Here is a 26377-nt window from a genome sequence, read left to right as displayed (position 1 = left end):
GCTCACGCGCGGACGCGAGGCTGCGCGGCAGAACCTGGAAGCGGATGAGGCGGCCGCGGCTTCCGGTAGAAGGGGCCGGGCGCGGCGCTGGCTGGTGGAGTTTCCGCGCCTTCCCCCTCGGTGCCGGGGCACCCCGCGGCCCCGGCTGGGTGTGTGTACCTCTGCCTCTTCCCTGCGGTCCCCCACGCCCCCTGCGGGCCATGTTGCTGCCGTCCGACGTGGCCCGGCTGGTGCTGGGTGAGTGAGGTGGGGAGGGCGGCGGGAGGGACTCTCGAGGCGGGGAGGGGTCGTGATTAGGCCCCCCGGGGAGGGAAGGCAAGAGGAGGTAGCGGCGCAGAACCCTAGGGGTGAGGAGGGGTCGTGGTGAGGCCCGTTTTTTCCTTCTCGTAGGCGCCCCTTTTCGTCCTCGTAGCTCCCCCCCCGCCTTTTCTTTCTCTTAGGCCCCCCCCCTTAAGTATTAAAAGGCCCCAATAAGGTCTCCTTGGAGTCTTCTCTAAACTGAGCAACCTCAGCTCTCTCAGCCTGTGCTCATAGGGCAAGGCTTTGATCATTTTAGTGGTCCTCCTCTGGACCTGCTCCAATGGGTCTATGTCTTTCTTGTGCTGCGGGCTGCAGAGCTGGGCACAGGACTCTAGGTGGGTCTGTGCAGAGCAGAGGGGGAGAATCCCCTCCCTCGACCTGCTGGCCACACTTCTTTTGATGCAGCCCAGAACATGTTTGGCCTCTGGACTGTGAGCACAGATTGCCAGCTCATGTCAGGTTTCTCATGGGCCCTCAGGTCTTTCTCTGTAGGGCTGCTCTCAATCTCTTCATCCCCTAGGCTGTATCAATACTGAGGCTTTCGCAGTCACATTCTGCCAGGTAGTCCAGGTCGAACATTATGTTTAAAGTCACAGTGGTTGTTCCCAAACTGTATTTAACTCTTAAGTTTGTTTATGTGTCTGAAATATGATCTATTTTTCTGGTTGTATTTTGGATCTGCTGAAAGACATTTCGTAGAATCCTAGAATGTTTTGGATTGGAAGAGACCTCAGAGAACATCCAGTTCCAACCCTCCTGCCCATGACAGGGACACCGCCCACCAGGCCAGGCTGCTCGAGGCCCCATCCAACTTCCAGGGTTGGGGCAACCACACCTTCCCTGGGCAACCTATTCCAGGGCCTCACCACCCTCAGCATGAAGAATATCTTCCTAATGTCCAATCTAAATTTTCCCCCTTCCAATTTAAAACTATTGCCCTTGTCCTGTGACTCCATGCCCTTGTCAGAAGTCCCTCCCCATTTATCTTCATGCAAACTTAAAGGCTGCATTTTTCTGTAGGCATTACGGAATCAAGGTGCACCATTTTGAGGGTCCATGGAAATAGATATGCTAAAAAGTATATATATATATTCTCCATTGTATAGTTAGGCACATGTTTTATTCGTTCTTTTAAACATTGCATATTTAGTTCTGTTCCAAGCAAGAAAGAAGAGATATTTTCTTTTGTGGCTCTTTGTTCTAGAGTCCTTTATTCAGATTGGTCTGTTTCTGTCTTTTAATGTTTAGGATATTTGAAGATAATAGCAGGGTTTAAAAATTTTCATTAAAGCAGAAATGTATTTGCTGAGGAATGGAATTCAGGAAAAGGAAACTTTTTCAGTATATTTCCTTTTACGTGCTGAGACTTGGGTTGCATAAGAGCACAAGTTGCAGCTGGTACAGCTGTTTGAAATGAAAATTACAGACGGTGATGGGAAAATTTTTCTGTTATTAGTATTTGTACTATGCCGACTTTTTAAATAAATCTTGAGTACACTCTTGTAACAGCTGCACAAGTTTTACCTGTTTTGAAGCAGGAGAGTTGTCGTTACATTTAATGCATTTTATTAACACAGTATTGTAGAATTCCATTTCATTATCGAACTGGGTTGCTCAGCCCATATGAGAGTTAGTTTGTCAGCCTTCTGAGCCAAGGACTTTTATTTTCTTGTCTATACTAAAGATCAATCAGAAATTGTTCATATTGCCTCACTTCCAGTATTAAATAGTTTGTAAATACAGTGTAAAATCAATATTTTGTACTTCTGGTTTTAACTGTTGAAGAAATACTTTGCAAGATATATGTTCCCTCAAAATAACTTCACTTTCCTTGTCTAACATTCAGATCTTTTCCTGATTATCTCAACTTGGCATGCAGCTGGTTATGTTAATTCTTTGATACCTATTGAGATGAAGTAATGAATAAAATATCAACATTTTCCACCTGATTGATTGCAGGGTATTTGCAACAGGAAAAACTTCTAGCTACCTGCCGTGAATTTATTTTGGAAAGCTCAGATCTGAAAGAATATGCAGAGCACTGTACAGAGGATGGGTTTATTCCAGCCTGCTTGCTGGTGAGTTTGTATTTGCAAAGCAGAAAGCTAAATTGTCTTGCATCTGTGGAAAAGAAAACTGCAATATGTCAGTGCAACAATTGCTTCTCAAATGCTGCTTAAAATATTTAGTTAGATTGTTCCCTCTGGTTTCCAGTTGGTTGTTTTTTTTTTTTTTCATCCTGTGGTGTTAGCAGCTATTTAGTTTCTAGTATTTAATCTTACCAAGAAACATTTAAGTATAAAATATGCAAATTGTTTTCAGCATGTTACTCTTACTCTGCTTTATAGCTTTGAAGTTAATTTATGGAAGGGTGTCGCATAGGTTTTGTTTTGTTGATTTCAGGGCTGCTCTTGTAATTTATTCCTATCTTAGACACAGCAGCCAGTAATGTTCCATTTCAACTACATATTAAATATTTAGATAAGATACCTCAGCTTTATCTAAGGCTACCAAATTTGGTTGAAAGAAACTGTGTTTCAGTTCATCTTCTCCTTTGATCCGTATGTGAAGTGTGAAGGTACATATGTAGATGTGTGCGTATAGTTACAGGGTAGTTGGATACTTTGCATTTTTAATATAGTATGCAAGTTACAGGTTTTAGATATTCCTTTGTATCAGTCTTTAGTGTTTATATGTGCATCTTCCTCCTGTTTTCTGTATAATTCTTCTAATATACCAGTTAATTATATGTGTGGTCTGGAATTTGGTCCACAGTATTCAAAATTTGTGAAAATCTTTTTGGAGATGCAAGGCACCTATTCAAAACAGACCATTGAACTTTTTAATTTACAAGCCTTTAGGCATCTGTACTTTGGGGGTAGGAATTGAGAACCAAACTCTGCCAGCAAAAATTAGAAAAAACAAATGTAAATAGATTATCCAGATTCCTGAAGCTTTCTATTATCTTCCTTTTCATTGTAGAAACATTAGTCCTGCTTCTCATAGAAAAGGGATTATATGGTAGCGTCTAAGAAAAAATTCTTGCTGCAGCTCAAAATCCTTGCAATAAAGGGCTGTATTTGTCATACCTTGTGGAGATCCCACTAGTAAACAAGACAAGAAGGCACAACAAATGATAGTGGTAACCTTAATTCTTTGTTTTGCCTAAAAAAATAGAACAAGTAAATATGATGTGAAAGTTAATTCTGTGTGACTGTAAAGAATTCTACTTGAGACGGAAGTTCTCTTCAAATTTTTATCTTTATATTGTGTTCCAGGATGATACATGCTCATTGCTCTGTTAAAGCTGTTCATCATCTTATTTTTGTGGTTTTATTCCATAATAACAAAGGAGAGTGGAGGTCATGCAGCTCTAACTGCTATACTAGTGTTGTGCAATGAGATCAAATACTTCAGATTTTGTTTGTAATGGCATTTTGTTCCAGAGATTGCTCTGTACCTAGTTTGAGACAACTCAGCACCAGCAGCATAAAATACAGTTCCTAGTGTTGAGGGTCAGCATGGTGTAGTCTTCTAAAGAACTGCTTAAATATAATGTGGTACAGCAGGTGAAATATGAGTTATTAGTGAAGGCTCTGATTTTTTTTTTCCAGTCCCTGTGTGGAAAAAACTTGACAACAATTCTTAATGAATATGTAGCCATGAAAACAAAAGGTAAGCCTTCAGAATGAGATTTTATTTTTTTTTTCTTACTTATCTGTTACAAACTCCTTGAGGAAGTGGTAGTATCTCTACTGTTATATGGACTTGGAGCAATCATCCTTCTATGCTGGAAGTTGAAGGTTTCCATATGATGCAGACAGAAGCCAACTAGATCAGCTTCTTGTAAGCAGAATTAATTGAGTATCTTGGTTTGGATTTGCTGTCACGTGTTTTCACTTCAAATTTGAGCAGAACTTCTAATGTAATAAAGCACAGAGGTACAATAAAGTGTGCAAAAAGCATGCGTTTATGCTTGTGAAATTATACTGTTCAGTATTTATACTATAAATAGGAGGAGGAGATGCTGATCTCTCTGGTGACCAGCAACAAGACATGAAGAAATGGAATGAAGCTTCATCAGAGGGAGTTCAGATTGGACATTAGGAAATGGCTTTTCACTGAGAGGGTGGTTAGTCACTAGAACAGGCTCCCCGGGGAAACGGTAATAGCACCAAGCCTATCAAGAGTTCAAGGAGCATCTGGACAACGCTTTTAGTCATATGGCTTAGGCTTAAGTAGTCCTGCAAGGAGCAGGGAGTTGGACTTTATTATCCTTATGAATACCTTTTAACTTGAGATATTCTATGATTCCACAAAGTAACCAGGAATAGTCCTGTGGTGTGAAATGTTTCTTGTGTTGTTTTTAAAACTAATAAAAATCATTTCAGAATAACCTAATATTTTGACAGAGTTGGAGCATTTCCTGTTTTTAAAAGCAGTTGCTGAGCTTCTGAACGTTGCCAAGTTTTGCAGTTTTCTGATGCATGTTGTGTGATCAGATTTTAGTGGTGCTTGGTTCCAAGACTTGAGATTTAATACAAATCTTGTTTGGAACACTTCTGAATGTTTTTTTTCCTTTCACGGTAGATTTAATAGAAATGGTAACTAAGGTGCAAACATATTTCTTTGAAATACTTTGTACATGGCACCTTGAAAAACTATATGAATTGATCTGCTTGCACTTTAATGGTCTGTGCTTCAGAAATACCAAGCGTTTTTACCTGTTTGGGTGAACATCTTGAAATAAGCCATTACTTTTAAAAGCATGTCTACCAGGTTACAATTTTCAAAAGCACACAAGTGACTCAGAAACGTGGATACCATTTACAGAACTGAGTTAAGTCAGGTTAACATGTGTTTGCCACAGTCACACCATGTGCAGATTCTGTTGAGAATCATCATGAATGTCTTTGCCTCCATTTCATTTAGGCTTCTAAAACTGAGAACTGTAGCCACGATATCTCTGTGTTCATATAAATCAAAGCTCTTAAATACAGATTCAAGTCTCTCTAATTAACAGAATATTAAGAAGGCAACTAGACACCTGAAGCTAAATGGTGTTTGAAACACCCCATAGTTATTATTTTTGCTTGTAGCTTTATTTTTTCTCAATATGTGTCGGTTTTAGGCATCTAAAATGTTTTTATGGTTTATTTTAGAAACAACAAATGAAGTTCCAGCAATGATGTCATCTCTGTGGAAAAAGTTAGACTATACGCTTTCTCAGATCAGGTAATATAGTTTTGAAAAATCAAGAAAGTAAACTTTCACCCTTAAGGGTGAGTCCCTGTATTGATCAACTCCTGCTATCATTGAGAATGATTTTGCTCTCTGTTGCTTCTAGAGATAGCAGAAAAGATAGATATGCGAGAGTTGATAGTTGAGTAGACACTTCACCTCTTAAGGCAGGATTAGCAGATAAGGAGGACATCAGTGTATGTGGCCTTCTCTAATGAAACAATATACTATGACTCATTGAGAATGCAATGCCATTGTAGTGACTTGATCAAAAATGTAACAGTAAGCATAATTTGAAGCATCTGTAACCATTGTTTGAAAAAATAGAAAGAACAACTAGTAGATTGAAGCTTTCTGAAGTGATGTGTGGTTGGGGTCAGACTGGTATTAACCATGTGATATAAATACTGTCACTGTGTAGGCGAGTGTTTCCATTGTGTTCCATTTATTTATGTCACCTGCTTTATTTTTTAGGAGCATGCAGAATTCCACGGGATTTTCTGCTAACCAGAGGAGTAAGTAACTGAGCTGGTTCATGGGATCAGTAGGATTTATGTTCAAATTATCTGTTTTGGCAAAAGATGGGGGAATGCTGCAGCAATTAGCAACATATCCTTACTCTTAAAATGTTGCCAGATCTCTTCTGTGGTAGTTTTTTTCAGCATGTCTGTTTTCTTCAGTGCAGTTTGTGGATGACTGTCATGATCGAGAAAGGAAAATAAGAAAAGCTGAGCTTTTTGTAAGGGGCTTAAATTCTCTGTGTAGCATTTTCTTCTCTGCTGAAAACTTTTTAGAAGTGTGCATGATTAAAACGTTTAAAAAATGCTGCTTCAGTCCTGAAATTATTGACTTAAATTTGTAATTCACAGAGGAACCAAAAACTTAACCAGTCTAATCATGATACAGTTTCGTTTCTGTAGGAGGGAAATATAAAAATGTATTACAAACTTGAAACAGTTATTTATGCATGCAAACATATATTTAAGCAAAATATGAAAAGATACTTGTTCTGTCTAGAATTGTCTTTCATTACGAAAGCTGCTGAGTATACTCTCATAAAAGAAGAGTTGTATTACTTTAAAGTATCTTTTTCTCTCTGTAGTACTTCTACTGAGTAACCTGTGAGAGAAGAGAATGCAAAATATAGGTAGTGCTTGTTCTTGGATCTGAGATTCGCTGGATTGGGTGGTGTTCTGTTCTTTAAATTAGTCAGATTTAGTCTGATAAATAAATGTGAACTTACATTGGTTTAGCTATTTCTGTTAAGGTCAATTATATGAGTGGTATATTATGTAATGAAACATCATTTTGGTATGAATCATTCCTGTAAGTATGTAAGCAGGAATACAAGCGTGGCTCCAATGTCTACGCAAGTTGGCCTTAAAGCTTGAATTATTTTGATTCAAACCTGTAAAACAAAATACAAGGAGGAGTGTTGCTTATTCTTTGAGTTTCATGATTAGTTGTTAATGCAAGAAAAAGTTTCAAAGGCGTGTCCTTAATTAGGTGTTGGAAAATCAGCAACCTTTTAAAAAGTCCTTTATCATATATTTTCATCTTGTCTTTATTATTTCCAGCACGTACAAGGAGTGGAATTGTAGAAATGAAAAGACAGAGAATGCTTCAGCAATCAGCTCCTGCAAACTCGGGATTGTTGTCAGTAGCCCATCAGTCAGGGCCGCAGAATTCCTCTTCTGTTGTATCTCCTCAAGTTATTCACAGGCCAGTGATAAATCAAAGCTTGTCACAGCCAAGACTGAATACGTTGTTTGTGCACCAATCACAAACCCAAGAAAACAAGTTTAGCAGTAAGTTACACACTTTTTTTTAAAACCCTTTTTTTCGTGAAAAATTTATAGATATAGACAGAAGTTGTCTAAAACCAGGGCTAGTCATATTCCACCAAAAAAGTTTCAGAAAATTCATGGTTTCTTCCCTTAGCTCTCAAACTGGTTAAAGTGATTAAAATAAAAGGAATGCCCCAGAGAGAAATGGCTCTTGAATACTTGCTTGCTATTGTGAGTTCAGAGATGAGAAGTGCATTAATTTGTCGTTATTATATCTTCACCCAAAACTGCTTTAGCAGATAGGAGTGATCCGCATCAAGTGGATGTTTTTCTTGGGATGTATTTAAAAGGGGTGATTCTCATTTTCATGATAATACCAAAATGATTTTGTATAAATTCCCAGGAACCAATTGGAACATAAGTGATGTGAAGACTTTTGTAGTGCTTTAACAATGTCACTGAGAAGGTGCTGGCATTGTGATCTCTATTTCTTTTCATTATAAAGCAGGAGAATTCATACACATTCAAGTTCCAGCATCACAAGAACGAAAGCTTCATTCAAACTTGCTGTCTCCAGGAAGACGAAAAAGGTAAATGTGGGAGGGTAGTGGGGTTGTTTTTAAGATCAGTTAGAGATTGTGGTGTTCTAACCTCTAGTGTAAATTTTCTTAGATGGTGATGTTTTTCACATTTAATAGGGACTGATAGTGGCCAGTGTGTGACGTTTCACAAAGGAAAGTCAAAGAACTTAAGATTTGACTGATAGGAGGCTACTTGTGCTTTATTGCATATAGCCAGTCTTTACATTATTCTAGTATTGGACATCATAAAATAATCTTGGAGCCTGAGAGTTAGTATTCCTTCCAAAATATTCTTATGAATTATGAAAATTCTCTGTATTTGTATAAGTGTGCATTTTTTTCTGTTTTTAACTTAGAAAAAATATTGGCTTCAGTGAACTTTATCAGCAAAAATTTTCATATTTGCATTAAAGGTGCCATGAAAAATTTTCTTACACTAGTTTTGCATTTCTTTGATTCCAATGTCCTTTTGGTTTTGTTGAGTTGACTGGTCTTCTTGTATTCTGTTTGTTGTCTTTATCTCTGACTAAATTGCGGTCAGTTGTTTTGCTTATCATTTTTCCAAATTTTTACTCATTTATACCTTTTCCAAGTCCTCTATCATGCATCATTTTTTTGTATGTTAGTGGTTTTAGTGCTCTGGTTATTGATGTTTTCAGAAGAGCCTACACTATGATTTCATGTAAAAATCATTGCATTTCCTATTCATCATCTAGATTCTTATAGAACCCGACATTTGTTTGCTTCTTTGGCAACAGATGCTCCTTGGGAGATCTTTATTTTCAGTGTGATACCCAAATCTTTTTCTTGTTATTAGAACATATACCACCAGTAACAGTAATGTGGACTGGAGGGATGGAAAATACTGAGTAATGAGCCTGGGTTTCAGTTTGTCACTGCGCTGTTTACCGACAATCTTTATATTTGTTTGTAACTTCTGTGTAGTCGGACACAATATATGAAACATAATGAAACAGGTATTAGCTTTTATTGTATTTCCAGTATATAGATAATTTTCTGTTGATTATCATAGAATCATAGAATCATAGAATAGTTTGGGTTGGAAGGGACCTTAAAGATCATCTAGTTCCAACCCCCCTGCCATGGACAGGGACACGTCCCACTAGATCAGACTGCCCAAGGATTAATTCTTTCATTTGTAAAGAAGAGAAACATTTGATTTACTGACCATTAGGTCTATTGTTTGCTATGGTCTCACAAAATCTATCATAAATTTCCGGGTATGTTTCAGTGAATCTCAGAAGAGGAAAAGTGTTGCAACATCTGGACCTCTTTCAGCAACTAGAAGTTCTCAAGACCCTGATGAATTAATAATAGAAAAAGAAAGTGAGCCACTTGAAGAATTCATAGATGGTAACTTCCCAGTGAGTATATACTTGTGGAGGGTATTTAAATTTAAGAAACAAATTCATACTAAGGAGGACTAGTCTTTTACATGTTGTTTGTCTTGGATATTATACGAATTTACTTTAGAAGATAAATGTATTGTTTTGTATTTGAACTAGTTCTTCTGTTTACTAAACTAGTGAGCATGGCATGGCTACATAGAGTTTAATTCCTTGATTTATTGGCTTTGCTAAGATGCCTGTAAGCTGTCAGAATACAGTAGTTTTTTAGAGAATGGAAACCAGAGAGCAGAATAAGCCTTGCTGAAGAGTTAGAAGTGCAGGATGGTTTTCTTAGCCATGTTATGCAGATGGAGTTTGATTGTCTCTGTTACAAAGGGTCTTCTCTGTGTTGAATTGATTTTTATTTTTTTCTTTACCAGTAAGTTGGCAGTTCATGCTTCTTTTGTAGCGATGATATAAATAGAAACCTGACCACTTTAAAACTGTTTTTCAGCAACTGGTTATTGAAAATGCCAGAGAGAAAATCTTGAGCAACAAATCTCTTCAGGAGAAGCTTGCTGAGAATATTAACAAAATCCTGGGCAGGTAATAAAAGGAACCTCTAAATTTCATACGTATTCTTAATTGATTTATTTTTGAGTTCTGAACTCAACTCTGACTAATGTGTTCCAGTGATGGCAATGTAGCTCAGGCTCCTAAACAGACAGACAGTGGTCCCACGGAACAGGAGACTTCAATAGATGAAATCCTCGGGCTTCAGGTAGGTGTGGATTGCCCCACTTATCTTTTTTGAAGACTGGGTACATGAGAATGATCAGTTATGGGAACTATGCTGAACCTCTGTGTGCTGTCTGATATCTGAGGTTGCTCTCTTTACTTGCTAGGCTGTACTGTAAAGCAATCTAATGGATGGCTTCTACATAGGGGCGGTTTCACAGCTTCCCTTGTATTCACTTTTAGCTCTTACAGTGTTGTATGGTAGTGGGCAGTTTCGAGAGGCTGACCTGATGGGATAGTAGTGTTTTACTCGTTTGAATTTTGGGCTGGTTTAGCACCTGGATTCATTCCCAATGCCCTGTGTAAGGTAGCCTAAGCATGCAATAGAATCAAAAGCCAAGGAAGTAGGACCTCTTCTGGCAGTGGTTAGCTGTTAATGTTATCCCTAGACTGAGATCTAAGTACCCTGTCTCACAGTCACCAGCTGCTTTCTTGCACTGTATCTTTGGTACCAGTAATTGGGTACCAACTTCTGACTGAGGGTCTGACCAATAGCATTGTGAAAAGAAAAAAGGAGTTTAAAATATCTTACAGTCTCCTAATGTGTTTGGTTTGATATGATTTTCTGATTTGCTGTGTGATAAACATGTATTGTCTGGCATAGCAGGAGAATTGTCTTTGGAACCTAAATAAGGATGCTTTTTCTTCAAATTTAATATTTCCTTGCTTTTAGATGAAATGGACATTCAACTTCTGCAAGCTAAACTTTTAGAGTTCTCCCTTCATTGTCCTACAGCCGTTGAGCTGGCAATCAGAGTTACAAAGGGCTCTTAAAGAGGGAGTTATAATCTTCACAGTCCTTATGAAAACAGCAGGAGAGTACAGGCGGTTGACTGTTTACAAAGTAGACATTTCTTTTAAAATCTATTCTGGCACTTCATGATTTTTGCCAAAATATGGAGCTGAAAAGCCATATTCTGTTTTTCTGAGCAGAATAAAATGAAAGCAGTATCTCAGTGTAGAGTAGCTGAGAAAAAAAATAATCAAGCGTATCCCATGGGATATCCACCCTTACCACCACCATATGGAAAGTTGCAGAGTGCTTAGGGGATCTCCATGAAGTCAGGAGAGTCTTTGTATTTGAGCACTTGAATATGTACTCAGTGCTTTTTCTTCCTAGGCTGCTATCAAATAAGTCAGCTTGAAACAGGAACCTTAGAGCAATATCCTGTGTAGCTGTGCCTTCCAACTGCCTTTCACAGAAGAGTAGTTGGAAGTTATATCACAGAATATGTAATGGGTAAATTAAATAAAACTTCCCTTTGTGTAGTATTCGTCTTCTAGATAATAAAACCAAGAAATTGCGATTAATTTGGGGATTTTTTTTTTTACCAATAGTTGGGTAGTGCAGGCTCGTAACATTTGTACCATCTTCATATGCTTCCAGAGAGGCCCATGGTTTAGCCCTTTTCAAACAAACAGCTCTGGTCGTTATATGGAGAACACTCCAATATGCACGTGCAGGGTGTAATGTCTGACAAAGATGTTTAGGTTCTCGGAGATGTTATTTCTTAAAATTCAGTCACTAAGATTTTAACACATTAAACTTGTGACAGAAATCTTTCCTGCATTAGTCTTTAGGTTGATGTGCAGAAGTAATAGAGCTAAAAATAATCGGAAAAGAAAAAATTCTTGTCTTTTTTTTAAGATATGAAAGTAGCTTTCTAACAGTTCTGTCTACTTTGTTTCTCAGGGTGAAATTCACATGTCAGAAGAGGCTATACAGGACATTCTAGAACAGACAGAATCGGATCCAGCTTTTCAGGCACTCTTTGACTTGTTCGATTATGGTAGGCTCTACTATTCTCAGTTGTACCATTACCATGAAGCGTCACAAATAATGGGGTTTTCCTAAGTATTGCTTGAAGAAGCAGAGGTAATCCAGTTGGCCTCTTATGCAAGAGAAAGGGACTGTCTCAATTCAGAATTAGATTTTCATGTACATTTACAGATGACTTTAAAGTACAACATTTTCTTGTGGCTGAAATTCTGGTTTTGTGCTGGATCACTGATTGTTTTGTTGCTCTTATTTTCTGGTCTAAAGGATGATAGTTCAAACTTACTTTTCTATGATGTTGCAAAATTTTTCTGTTTGTCTGATCAGGGATATCCTCACATAAAAGATAAAGATGTTTTTATGCTATTTCTGGATTAGTAATGAATATAAACAAAAAGTTCTTTGAGTTTAGGGTGGCATTTCTCGAATTTGAAATCTCCATGCTTCATCTAAAATGTAGTAATCACATCTGTGTGTAAAATGTCATATTTAATCATTCTTCATCCTTTATTTTGAAAATAGGAAAGAGCAAGGTAAACAAGAACTTACCTGCTGGTATTTCTGGCCAGAGCGGAGTGGAAAATGCAATCTTGGTGGATGAGGATAACCTGGAAACACTTGAAAGTTCCTTAGGAACAGAAGAAACTAGTAGATGTAGGTGGTTGGGTTTTTTTCTTTAAGATTTCTTTTAGTCTGTTTGCTTCTCATTATGAAAATATTTTCAGACAATTTGTTCATTTCAGATTCTTTGTTCTAAATAGTAATATCCAATGTGATATTTACATTGCATGAATATACAGATATGCCTGGTCTATAATAAAGTTTCAGTCTGTTAAATTTACAGTAGTCCATCAGTGTACTTACAAGTTGTACTTGGCAAGTTCCTAAATGAAACCAGGAGATCACAGGATGTTCAGGGTTGAAAGAGACCTCTGGAGGTCGCCTAGTCCAACCCCCTTGCTAAAGCAGGTTCATCTACAGCAAGTTGTGTAGGAACATGTCCAGGCAGGTTTTGAATATCTCTAGAGAAGGAGATTTCGTTACTTCTCTGGGCAGCCTGTTCCAGTGCTCTGTCACCCTCACAGTAAAGAAGATTTTCCTCATGTTGCTCCTGTGTTCCAGTTTGTACTCTTTGTTCCTTGTCCTGTTGTTGGGCACTTTGAGAAGAGTCTGGCCCCATTCTCCCGATACCTGCCCTTTAAATATTTATAAGCATTGATAAATCCCCTTTCAGTCTTGTCTTGTCCAGGCTGAAGAGACTTCACTCAGCCTTTCCTCATAAAGAGAGGTGCTCCAGTCCCCTGCTCATATCTTCAAATATCCATTTTCTCATTTGAAACTGAGATACTTCGCGATATTTGTTGTGGAACACACTAAGATAATATTTTACATCTAACATCTATCTTTTCTCACTGTTCTGTAATGGATTGGTTAATTAATACACAAAAAGAGTCTGGAAAAAAGGGGCATTTAGTCTGTCTACCTTGTTCGTAACGTCAGTAGCAGACACTTAGTGAAAGCAGACCCAAGAGGTCTTTATACTGAGAGATTTTTTTTGTGCTTCTGAAAATCTGATTTAGTGATTTGAGCCATTGCTTATTAGGTGTACGCTTATTATTTATGTACACACTGATTTGATGAATTGCCTAATGTGTATAACTGTATGTTTCGTATACTTTCCACTAAACTTGAAAGTAAGAATGAGTAGCATTATTCCTATTTAGCTTTCATGTGAAACAGTTGTCCATTTAACTAATAAGTTGTTTCTAAAAAGCTATAAAAGGACCATCTGTTCTAATAATTACGGAACTAATTTTTTCTCTGTTTTACAGGTGATAATTCTAGAGAATTGCTATCCTGTAAAGGTTTTCAGTTAGGAGAAGCATCATGTGCCTTGAAGACCAACATTAACGATCATGACACTACTAAGAAAAATACAAACCACGAACAGCTTCATGGAAACTGTAGACCAAGGAAGCAGACTGAAGTACTTAAAACTGTTACATCTGAACATATTGGAGAGCTTGAAATCTCTTTTGACTCTGTGCCTGGTTTGACTGAACTGAACAAGAGACAGAGTTCTGATGGCGAATGTAGTGAGCAGTGTGGAGAGTCTTATGATAAAAGAGAGTCGCCCGTGGTGGTATCTGACAGTGAAAGAGCTATGGAAATTGAAAAAGGCCCACTGAGTCATGGTGCTGAAAGTAGTCCTAATTTAGAATACACTCACTCTGGTCATTCACAGATTACTTTGGTGTCTTTGGCAGAAGGTACTACAGCCAGTGAAAACAAAACGCATTCTGGAAGTAAATGTCACTTATCACCAGATACATCACTGCCTGAAAAAACACTTGCTAAAAGCCCTTCTGATGGGAGCCCTGGCCACAGCATACTGCTGAGAAAAAACAATTCATTGGTTTCTAGCCCATCAGCAGATACAGAAAAAGAACAGGCTATAACAAATGATACCACTGCCTTAGCTGGTGTCTTACAGGAGAACTCCTGCCACCACTCTGACCATCAGGAACAGAGTATGCAGTCGGACTGTGCCGCAAGGTCTGCAGTGAAGATTTCCAATCCTGACAAAACAGAGTTGCAGCTTGAAGTTGTGGATACGTCTAACAAACCTTACTCAAATGATCAGCAAACACTTGATAAGCCTTATAAGAAAGATATTAACCTTCCTTCAGGACTGTCAAACTCAGAGGGAACGCAAGTGGAAATGCAAGAACCTTCATCTTCTACAAAAGTAGATGCTGATAATATCTATTTCTCCTCTGATGATCAAGCATGTACAGAAATTTCTGTAGTATCCACGGAAAATAATCTTACTACATCTGAAATATGCCACTCTCCTCTCCCAGAAACTGCATCCTCTACAGATGAATCGGGTACTGAGGCCAAAAGTATAAGCGGTGTTTCTTCTAGTAGTCAACCAATGGATGTGGATCCTTCTAATATAATGTCCCTCAAGATCATCATTAGTGACGATCCTTTTATTTCATCAGACACAGAGTTAAATAATGCTGTTTCCAGCATCACAGGAGAAAGTTTGCCAACTATAATATTGTCTTCTCCAGCCAAATCTCCAAGCAAAAGTACAGGGCTGTCCAAATGTCTAAGCTCAGAAGACACAGAAAAAAGTGTGGATTCAGCTTTGGCAGAGCAGAATCTTCTTTTGTTTAGACCTAAGGATCCTGTGGTCACGTTAGGTAACTCCCAGAATGAAGATGGCTCTGTTTTTTCAGTTGCAGATAAAACTAATCTTTCCAAGGAAGGGGGATTTATACAGTTGATGCCGACAACAAGCACAGCTTTTGGGAATTCAAACAACCTTTATATAGCCACCTGTGTGACGGACCCAGCTGTAACACCATCAAACGTGGTTGTATTGCCCAGCAATTCTATGCCACTTGCTGCTCAAACTCCAGCTGTACAGCAGTTACGGACTCCTCTTAGATCCAGCAATTCATTTGCAGCAAACCAGCCTGTCTCCCCAAATTTTTCACAAGGTAATCTCATTATTAGAAAAACGACTGAAAATGTGTTATTTATATAGCATTTTTATTCTTTTCTTTTGTAAGCGCATTAAAAATACACAGATTTTTAAACACTGTTCTATCTGCCCATTTGAACTAGCCAGGAATTCTGTATTCTTTGACGGTATTAGTTGCTACTAAAAATGAAATAAAAATTATGAGGAGTCATTGAGCAGGCTGCTTTGAAAAAAATAATAAAAACCAGCTTCATATTTCAGAAGCTTAAATTTTAGCAGCGATAAATTTAGGAAGCATGTTTTGATGTATCCTGGAAAAGATTCTGTTTTAGTTAAGTAAATCTGATTGTTTTGATAAGTTTCCTGTTATAAATAGAATGCTGCGTGTTGTGGGTACCCACATTTAGTTTAGATGACTAGCTGGATGTAGATGCTCCTCTCAACATTACTTCCTTTTTTGTTCTGTTTTATTTTTCCAAAGACCTCGTTTACACTAGAAATACTTTTAGACAAATACAAAAGTGTGACATTATTTCTTTCCATAATACAAAATCTCTCCTGATGCAAACATTTTTATTACAATAGCGATGGGAATTTTGAGCGCTTTTTAAAATGTTTAACCGAATTATAAACTGCTTATAAGCAACACATCGAGATTTCTTTCCAAAACTAAAAACAGTTCGCAGTTAGATGTGAATTTTGGTGTGTAGTTTTTTTGTTGTGGTTAGAGGTCAGTGCAACAGTGTGTGCAGGATTCTAGCATGCTGGCCTCTTCTATATTTGTGATTTCTTTATGCAGCTATTGGCTTCAGGCTTTGTTCACAGGGAGTGAAATAGAAATTTGCCTGATTGTATGCATTTTATATTTTTCCTGGTGGTGCTCATATGTCTGAAGAACTGTGTGGAATCAATACTTCTTTCACTTTTTGAATTTTTCTTTGACTTTACAATTAACGTGGTTTAGTAGTTTCCTTTCTTTTATAATTCCAGTATATCTGGCAGGAGGACACTTTTACAACCAATTATTTGGTATAACTATTGGTAGTGTTGGAACAGATCCAAAGGAGGGCCATGAAGATGATCAGAGGGCTGGAGAACTTCTGCTCTGAGGACAGGCTGAGAGAGTTGGGGTTGTTCAGCTTGGAGAAGCGAAGGCTCTGTGGAGACCTTATTAGTGGCTTTCCAGTTCCTGAAGGGGGCTACAAGAAAGCTGGGAAGGGACTTTTTAAAAATGCATGTTGTGTTAGGATAAGGAGCAATGATTATTAATTGGAGAGGGGCAGATTTACACTAGACATAAGGAGAATCTTCTTCATGATGAGAGTGGTGAGGCACTGGCACAGGTTGCCCAGGGAAGTTGTGGTGGCTCCATCCCTGGAGGTGTTCAAGGCCAGGTTGGATGGGGCCTTGGGCAGCTTGATCTAGTGGGAGCTGTCACTGTGCATGGCAGGGGGGTTGGACTGGGTGATCTTTAAAGTCTCTTCCAACCCAAACTGTCCTATGATTCTGTGATTATATCTGCAGGTCATGGAGTGATAGGACAAGGGGGAATGGCTTTAAATTGGAAAGGAGGAGATTTAGATTCGACATTAGGAAGAAATTCTTCACGATGAGTGTGGTGAGGCACTGGCACAGGTTTCCCAGGAAAGTTTCCCTGGTGAAGCCCTTCCCGAAAGGTGTTGAAGGCCAGGTTGGATGCGGCCTTGAGCAGCCTGGTCTGGTGGGAGGTGTCCCTGCCCATGGTGGCAGGGTTGGAACTGGGTGATCTTCAAGGTCCCTTCCAACCCAAACCATTCTATGATTTTATGATAACTAATGCAAAACTAATATTGTAATGATTTCAGTGATGAAGTGGGAAATTTTGGCCTGAATAGTCCATGTTAGTCTCATTGAGCCTTTTTTTTTTTCATTTCAACAGCTGATCTCACACCCACTGATTAATTGAAGTCTTCATGTACATCATTTAACACCTCTTACCAGCCAGGAATGTATGTTAGGTATATGCATATTTAGCCTTTCTCAGCTTCTCGTGTGCTCAGAAAGGGAAAGTGGTGTGGGTGCACTGAAAGAAAGAAAAATTCCACTAACAACTTTTGAGCACAGTAATTGTCAGGAATAGGGTGTAAATAATAGTTTATTTTTGCTAAGCAGCCAAGTGAACTATTTAATGCTGCTTTTTCTGGTTTCAGTAAATTAACTTGAAGTTCAAACCTTAACATCAGTATGTTGTCCTTACTTCAAGATTAATTAAAATTGGTTGGTTGGAAAAGACCTTTGAGACCATTGATTCCAACCATACCTGTCTACTACTAAACCATATTTCTGAGCACCTCATCTACCAGTATTTTAAGTACCTCTAGGAATGGTGATTGAACCACGTTCCTGGGCAGCCTCTGCCAGTGCCTGAGAACCCTTTCAGTGAAGAATTTTTTCCCGATGTCCAATCTGAACCTCCCCTAGTGCAACTTGAGGCCATTTCTTATTGTATCACCTGTCACTTGGGAGAAGAGACCAACACCCACCTCGCTACAACCTCCTTTCAGGCAGTTGTGGACCACGATAAGGTCTCCCCTCAGCCTTCTTTTTTCCGGGCTTAACAACCCCAGTTCTCTCAGCCACTCCTCATAAGACTTGTTCTCCAGCACCTTCACCAGCTTCATTGCCCTTCCCTGGACGCACTCCAGCATCTCAATGTCATTCTTGTAATGAGGAGCCCAAAACTGAACACAGGATTTCAGGTGTGGTCACACCAGTGCCGATTACAAGGGCACAATGGCTGTGAACTGTGAACCACTTCTTAAAAAGGAAGACAAATCGGATTATTTACTTAAAGTCTGGACTAAAATAACAGCTACTTACCCAGTTTCCAGCAGTGACATGGTAAGAACCATAAAGTATGTTTAAAAAGCCGGAGCTTTTGCTACAGGTTTGACTGTGTATATTTTTAAGTAATCCTATCTTGAAGCTTTGTTTTCTCTGAAGTCTTTTTGTTTCTGTACAATTGTAACACTGATATTTTTTTAGGTTCTGCCATTATAATTGCATCTCCAGTGCAACCTGTTTTGCAAGGAATGGTGGGAATGATACCCCTCTCAGTAGTAGGACAAAATGGAAATACTTTCTCAGCACCTGCCCGCCAGGTAATGCATCACAAATAAATATTTCAAAATTAAAACTGAAGGGTTAAGGTGTCTTTTGGTAAATTGTAATGGAATATTATGATTCTTTCAAGGTTCTACATATGCCTGTGACTAATCCAGTATGCAGTAGAAGTGTCCCAAAACTTCCCATTCCTCCCAAATCACAAAAGATTCCTGGAGCAAGAAACAAAACTAATACAGGTACTCACCTTGCATTTCTGAGAAGGAAAGTGGGGATTATAAAGATGTGTTGATTCTCACTGATGGTTTCATAAATTCCAGTGCTTCTCTGCCAGGAAACTGCTGGGATGGCTTTGAGAGAGGCCTGTAACCTGTAATTGGTAACTATTTGCTCGATTTATAAAGAAGATTCCCAGCATATTAAATAATGCCAGATTTGGGATCAAGCTTATTTTCGAAATTTAAATTTTCAGTTAAAGAAGTACTTTGCTTTATATTTCTAGTTATTTTTCATCTCATTGATTGTAAGCACAGTTTACTGTTGCCATCAAAATGAAGCCACATAGAAATATAGAGAATACAGAAGTTATTAGGAGAATCAACATTTCCACACATTTATGAGGGAAAATATTTAACAGATGTGTTGCGCATTTATAAAAAAAATACACTGTTTTATCTTTCCTATTTCAAGGATACATTTCTATATATTTATTTAGTTGTGGCCTAGCTTTAGTGAATTGAAACAAGACTGGAGTTGTTAATTTCTCAATATTGGGAAGGGTTAAAGAAAAATAATTGATAGTACAGTATGAACAGAGTTATAAGGACAACTTGTACAAGAAGAGTAGGCTTACACATGAAAATGAAAACAGAATGAAGCCGCAAAACAAGAAGAAATCTAGGATGGTGTAGGCAGTCTGCATTCTGCTTTGCTGATAGATAACTGAGAGCTCCCTGTGGTTAGTTCCCTTCTTCTTGTAAATCCCCACTGTCCATTTTTAAGTCCAGCTTAATTAGTTTTTCCTTGCCTGGACCATGTATTATCTAAAGGTAAACAGCAAGGAAACTTTCTTGTTTATGGTTACTTAGTGACCTTTGCTTAGCTGGTAATCCATACGTTTGAAAACTATGAAAAAGTTGCAGAGTTTTGCTGCTGGGTTTTTCTTTATGGATTCTCTGTCATGTGAAATGTCATAGAATCGCAGCATCGTTTAAGTTAGAAAAGATCCTTTGGATCAAGACCAGCCATTAACCTAACACTGCCAAGTCCATGGCTGAACTGTGCCCCTAAGTGCCACGTTTACAGATGCCATTGGACTGACTGTGAGGTGATTGAGTCGGAATGCTGTAGTTATTAATGCTTCATCTGTTGTTCCAGGAAAACTGGTACCAAGTGTAGCTGAGCCTCTGAACCATACAAATTCTCGAATGCAAAGGTCAGTAGTGCTGGGCATGCAAACTTGCTTTCTTTTCCCTGCTGTGCATTTCTCTGTACTGTATTGACTGGGAGGAGAACAGCCTTTTTAGCAGCAGCATAAGCATTATCTCTTTCTTTTTTCCTCCCCCTTCTGTATGCTAGGAGTATCCATGCAGATGTGTGTCAGTACTAGTGCAGCGACATCCGAGTGACAAACCTGTGCTAGAATTCTGCTGTTACTGTTCCTGTATGAGTTTTGTATGGCTTTGTGTTTATTTTCACCCATCTCAGTCATCAAATAAAAATTGTTTGAATGGCGTTCCAGGTAGCAGAAATTACTTGTTATGTTTACTGGAAGATTTTAATGAGTAAATCCTTTTTTAAAAATATACTAATGAATATAATTTAATTGCTAATCAGGATAGGCACTAGTGTTGTGTTGGGTGAGTGAGAGAGAAGAAAGCAAGACATCAGTAGTAACTCTTTATCATTAATAACCTTTGGAATCAAAAGGATGTTGGAATGAGCAAGTGTAGAAACAGAAATATTCTCTCGAAATGTAAAAGGTAAAACGTTCTTTTATTATAAAAATTAAATGGGAGGTGTCCCTGCCCACAGCAGGGAGGTTGGAGTTGAATGAGCTTTAAGGTCCCTTCCAACTGAAACCATTCTGATCCAGAACTCGGTTACAATGTTGGAAAAGTGGAGGAAAACAGGAACAATAAAGTCAACTTATTGAAAAAGAAAAATAAAACCCCAGCATAGACCAAGGTTTATAGGGTACATGCATGCAAAGATTAGTTATTTTAAAAAGCCACAAGAGCAAGATTTAGAATAATATAATTTTGATAATTCAGCCTTCTGTTAATTTTAATCAATCTCAGGCATATTTTGCATTGCGAAGAGAGCAAAATGTTCCCAATAAGGAGACGTAATTTCTCACTTCTACTCTCTGCCATCTGTCTCGTCTCAAACTGCTACTGCCTGTACCTTCTTTACCATCCCTAAGATACCACACCCTTCCTGAACCACAACCACTATTCTGGGATGGACTGTCCTGTTGTGAATGTGCTTAGTTTCTTTTAGAACTCAAATAAAAAAAAAAAAGCATCCACAAATACCCCAGGGTTAAAAAGTTACCAGGCTTAATTACATGCAATGTCCAAACCTTCTTGTTTTGTTTTGAACCTGACTCCGGTTGTGCTTGATGTCCTTATTTCTTCCACTGGAATATACAGCAAATAGTTTCCTTCTCTTTGGCTTTTTTCCCAGAGCTCTGTTGCGCTTCCCGTCAGTCATAGGGTCATAGAATCACTAGGTTGGAAAAGACCTTTGAGTCATTAAGCCCAGTCGTACCTGTCTGCTACTAAATCATCTCTCTTTCCAGGCTGAAGAGCCCAGTCTGCCTAATTTTTCTTTGTACAGACTTTGTTTTGTACCTTTTTGTGATCTTTTTTGTCATTCTCTTAGCTTTCTGCCATTATCATCTGTTATTCTTGGTCTTTGTGTGTTGATAAAATACTTTAGAGAACAGAGAGAGCTTTAAATGGATGTGTGGGGAGATAGGTGGGGTCTTTGAGCCAGCTGAAGTGACCTTGCATAGTAAGACAAGGATGTTGCTGAAGTGTTTTCATCTTATTTTCAGGACTGGAAATTCGGACAGGCTTATCACTGCAGAACTAGGAAGGAAAGTGGAGGAGAACTTACTTGTGGCACCAGGAGAGAGCACGAGCTCAAATTCAAGACCAAGTGAAAGTCATAGGAGAGTGCTTTGCTTTGATAACATCCTACCCACTTCAGGAGGGAACACTCAAATTCAGACTACTAAGAGTTTATGCCAAAAAGAAAGAAACGAAAATACTGTATTTGCTGTTGACTCAGCATCATCCTCTGCTAAGGCACAGTTGGCAAAGAGAGAGAAAGATAAAACATTGCCTCGAATTCTGTGTAAGCCGGAAGTTGGTAGCAACAGAAGCGCATCTGCAAAGGAGCCACAGCCTGAGCGAAAGGCAGCAACTGCAGCACCTCCTTTAGATCCCTTCCACAAGACTACAGCAAATAAAGAAAATGAATTGCGAAGAGATACTGATGAAAAACAGAAGAACCAGGACACTGCTAAACTCTCAAACGGCCAGCAAAGTGTTAGTTTATGGAATGAGAAGACAGTTGCTTCAGTGCAAGAGCTCAACAAAAAACAAGGGTCACTGTCAAATGGGACTAGCAAATCTTCTGTGTCTGTTTCTTTGTCTTCGAAGGAGCCAAAGCGAGAATCAGGTAAGGTTTCCAACCAAGGCCTTTGCCTCTCAAGTCCATTCACAAAACAATGTGTGGAAATGCTGCAAGACATTCAGTGGCATAGTCCGACCAGTAAAACAGTTGAAAATGGAGAACTGCCAGTTCCCCGTACACCATCTGGAGTTGGGGATAGGCATACGGATGATACTACAGATAGCGTACGGACACCGACCTGTCGGCGCTTCAACGAGGACAGCACAACGCCCAGAATAATGGTACCCCCTGCTACGCCAGACTTGCCTGCCTGCAGCCCAGCGAGTGAAACGGGGAGCGAAAACAGTGTCAGTATGGCTGCTCACACACTGATGATACTGTCCCGAGCAGCTATTGCAAGGACTAGCACTGCAACTCCCCTGAAGGACAATACTCAACAGTTCAGATCTTTACGGAGTACCGTAAAGAAAAGGAAACTAGAGGACTTGAATGAGAGCGAGAGAAATTCTCGTTCTTCAAATAGAAAAGAGCTTCAAAGCTCTCCAACACCATCAAAAAAGAAGAAAATAAAGGCAAGTACAGGCATTTCTCTTTTAATTTAAATTATAAATATCTATTAGACATCTATATAGATATTATTTGTAATGGCATGGTTCAAAGTCCTGCTTCGAATCCCCGACATCCTATTTATATTTGTCAGTTCTACCAACTTTGCCTCTTGAGCTTACCCTGAACCAACAGTTTTTTTAAGATTACTGTAGTCTTCAGATAGACACCAGTAACTCCTGCTGACTCTGCACGTACCTATGAAAATGAAATTATTTCTCTTTAAATCATGAGTGAGTTTCTAAATCTAAATTCAGACTAGGTTTCTAGGTGGAATGTAGGAATTAGGCCAAACTCAAACTAAGCCTTACTAGTATTCAAGCTGTTTATAGAATCATAGAACCATGGAATGTTTTAGTTTGAAAGGACCTTAAAGGTCATCCAGTTCCAACCCCCCTCCATGGGCAGGGACACCTCCCACCAGACCAGGCTGCCCAAGGCCCCATCCAGTCTGGCCTTGAACACCTCCAGGGATGGTGCTTCCTTGACTTCTCTGCGCAACCAGTTCCGGTGCCTCACCACCCTCACAGCAAAGAATTTCTTCCTAACGTTTAGACTAAAATCTCACCTCTTTCAGCTTAAAACCATAACCCCTTGTCCCATCACTGCATTCTCTGATAAAGAGCCCTTCGGCTTGCATCCCTGTTTGCCACCAGGACTAGGAATCCCCATTTTGCGTATTCCCTGTCTCTGTAGCATTTGACTTGGGAAGGGAATGGCAAAATAGCAAAGGTGTGAGACATGAAAATAATCAAAATGGAGACACAATATAACTTCATAATCGACCATATTTAGTTATAGTGCACTACTGAAGTGTTGTAACTGAAGAATCATGGAATAGAATGGTTTGTGTTGGAAGGAACCTTAAAGATCATCTCGTTCCAACCCACTTAACTTGTGCTGTGTATGGGACAAGAGCTACAAGGCGGTGCCTGTCTGAAGTCTGAGTGGGCAGACGGTGCTGGAGTGGAGAATTCTGCTGTCCCTGTCCCACCACCTCACTGTTTGTACCCCCGGGGTACGTGTAAGTGTACGTGCGTTTCTGTGTCTGACTTTTGGGCAGACATTGTGCTGGCATGTCTACAAGGCAGATGGAAGGATGAGGAAAAAAGTAATGCTCAGAGATGCAGCAGTATCCCAAGTTCTTAATATTTAATTCAACTGTTCTTTTCCTCTCTTACAGAAAAAGAAGCTACCAAATTCTTTTCCAGCAGGAATGGATGTGGACAAGTTCTTGTTGTCCTTGCATTATGATGAATGAAAAAAGTTGTTGAACTGTGACTGTTGAAAGCTGGGTGGTGTTGTGCTGGGGGTTTGCATGGGAAGAGAAGTTAGTTTTAAAGGTGGAGTTGCACTTTCAGTGCACTGCAGTTTCACTTTATAGCAAAACCGTGCTTTCTGAAGCAGTTTGCTAATTGTAAATATCATTGCGTTGGTATATGTTTATTTTTGAAAAAGCACTTGTGTAATTATAGAGCCATTTAATTTGCAAACTTGTACATTTGTATAAATGTAATGTAAGAAGAGTTGTATGTTTTCCTGTTCCACCACGTTGTCTGTGTTCTGCTGCGTTCTCTACTTACCCAGCCGAACCCCTTCATCGGTTTGTGAGAAGGTTGTGAATTTGAAGGCAGCGTTCGTAGTTCACTGGTTTTGGATGTGGGCAGCTAGCTCACTTGGCCACTTCCCATTGTCTTGTTGAAGCTGAAAGGGACCCAGTCTCGAGAGGTCACTGGCTTGTACTAACACTCCCTTCTCTCCTAACTGTCCACCTCCTGTTGTAAGGCTTTGAATGAGTTAACAAAAATAACTGGTAACTAAAGGTAAGGCCCATAAAACCTCCAAAGTATTTCTCATCTAGCAGAGCTTTTCCCAACCAGCCACTCATATTTGGATAGTCCTCATCTCTTTACAGTATTTGCTGTGTAGGATGGTGTCTAAATGCAAAAGCTGTTCTCAAACAACATACCTTGTTGCAGTTTAACCTCTGTATTCATACCCCAGTGTGAGTATTGGAGCCGTAACACCAGCCAGACAAGAATTTTGGCATATTCTACTGCAAAAGTCAATTCTTTTAACGGCTGTTTGGACTGAGACAGCGTTTGGTGATGTCACTTATGCCTTTAGCCACACATGGAAAAAAATTGCATCCACCCCTTCTGTTTAGTACAGAATTTATCATAGCTGCTAAACAAACTCCTTCAGAACAGGCCCAGGAGAAGCTCTGCCTATGTTTTAGTCATCATTGGTGTGGGTGAAAGTTGCCACACTAAGCCTTGCTCTATGACCACAGAATTCTCTACTGGTATTTCTGCCTTTGTTCTCAAATTGTTGTCCTAAAAAAACGCAAGTTTTCTTTTAAGAGATCTGTACAGCAACAGGGCAATGTTTCAGATAGAATACAAGGATTCCTAAGGAACCAATATTATGCAGTAGATGTTTATATTAAACCCATCCGATAACTAAATACTGCAGAGCATTTACAGCTTGAATAAATATTTTTGTTTTAATAAGAAGTTCGGTGTCTTGCTTAATATTTTCTAAGTCCCCCGAGCAGCTTTGCAGATGTTGTACATAGAAGTAGTGCTGGTCAGTCATTTTTAGTATTGAAGAGGAAGTTCTGACAGCAGTAGTTGTCAGAGTGGTGAAACCAATTGTCTTTTTACTACCTGGTGGCAGTTAATGCGTCTCAGTATTCTGAGAGTTCATATGTGGCATTTCAGAATAGATCTGCTATTCAGAATCATAGAATAGTTTGGGGTGGAAGGGACCTTTAAAGATCATCCAGTTCCCACCCCCCTGCCATGGGCAGGGACACCTCCCAGCAGACGAGGCTACCCAAGGCCCCATCCAACCTGGCCTTGAACACCTCCAGGGATGGGGCAGCCACAACTTCCCTGGGCAACCTGTGCCAGTGCCTCACTACTCTCACAGGGACGAATTTCTTCCTAATATCTAATCTAAATCTTCCCCCTTCCAATTTAAAGCCATTTCCCCTTTTCCAGTCACTCCATGCCCTTGTCAAAAGTCCTTTCCCAGCTTTCCTGTAGTCCCCTTCAGGTACTGGAAGGTCATTATAAGGTCTCCCTGGAGACTTCTCCAGGCTGAACAAGCCCAACTCTCTCAGCCTGTCCTCATATGGAAGGTGCCCCAGCCCTCTGATCATCTTTGTAGCCCTCCTCTGGGCCCATTCCAACCATTCCATATTCATCTTATGTTGAGGATTCCAGAACTGGACACAGTATTCCAGATGAGGTCTCACAAGAGAGGAATAGAGGGGCAGAATCTCCTCCCTCGACCTGCTGGCCACACTTCTCTGGATGCAGCCCAGGATAAGGTTAGCCTTCCGGGCTGTGAGCTGGCTCACGTCGAGCTTCTCAGCACCCCAAGTTCTTCTTTGCAGGGCTACTCTCAATCACATCATCCCCCAGTCTGTATTGAAACTATGGACTGCCCTGACCCAGGTGTAGGACCTTGCACTTGGCCTTCTTGAACCCGAATGAGTTCAGTCATTTGAGACATAGTGTAGCTCTTTCATGGAACAGCCAATATCCCCCCCTATCTTTTCTTTGTCAGTTCTCGCCTGGTAATACTAAAGCTGTGAATTATCAGTTCACTGCTCACTTCCAAAAGAAGCAGCATTTTCTGTTCCAATGTGCTATTATAGGATAAATAATTTTTAGAAGAACAGATGT

General features: G+C 39.4%; 1 protein-coding gene across 1 annotated transcript; it reads left to right on the top strand.

The window, feature by feature from the left end:
- Positions 1-14: 14 nt before the first annotated feature.
- Positions 15-25198, top strand: LOC104055355 (protein NPAT). Its single transcript, XM_054058916.1, has 18 exons — positions 15-237; positions 2260-2378; positions 3915-3975; positions 5463-5535; positions 6016-6056; positions 7119-7349; positions 7834-7918; positions 9162-9294; positions 9773-9864; positions 9952-10039; positions 11750-11846; positions 12356-12487; positions 13666-15345; positions 18354-18469; positions 18562-18670; positions 19809-19866; positions 21493-22648; positions 23866-25198. The coding sequence occupies exons 1-18, from the start codon at positions 45-47 to the stop codon at positions 23941-23943; spliced, it is 4542 nt and encodes a 1513-aa protein (XP_053914891.1). The 5' UTR covers positions 15-44; the 3' UTR covers positions 23944-25198.
- The last annotated feature ends 1179 nt before the right edge of the window (positions 25199-26377 follow it).

The sequence above is a fragment of the Cuculus canorus genome, chromosome 1 (assembly GCF_017976375.1).
Source record: "Cuculus canorus isolate bCucCan1 chromosome 1, bCucCan1.pri, whole genome shotgun sequence".
Classification (NCBI taxonomy): domain Eukaryota; kingdom Metazoa; phylum Chordata; class Aves; order Cuculiformes; family Cuculidae; genus Cuculus; species Cuculus canorus.
The sequence above is the reverse complement of the archived record's forward strand: the minus strand, read 5'-3'. Positions and strand labels throughout refer to the sequence as shown.

What these genes read in the sequence shown, in the direction of transcription:
- LOC104055355 (XM_054058916.1), top strand. Translation starts at nt 45, where the DNA reads ATGAGGCGGCCGCGGCTTCCGGTAGAAGGGGCCGGGCGCGGCGCTGGC. An exon ending in CGTGGCCCGGCTGGTGCTGG is followed by an intron (nt 238 to 2,259) that starts GTGAGTGAGGTG and finishes GATTGATTGCAG; the next exon opens with GGTATTTGCAACAGGAAAAA. An exon ending in ACAAATTCTCGAATGCAAAG is followed by an intron (nt 19,867 to 21,492) that starts GTCAGTAGTGCT and finishes TCTTATTTTCAG; the next exon opens with GACTGGAAATTCGGACAGGC.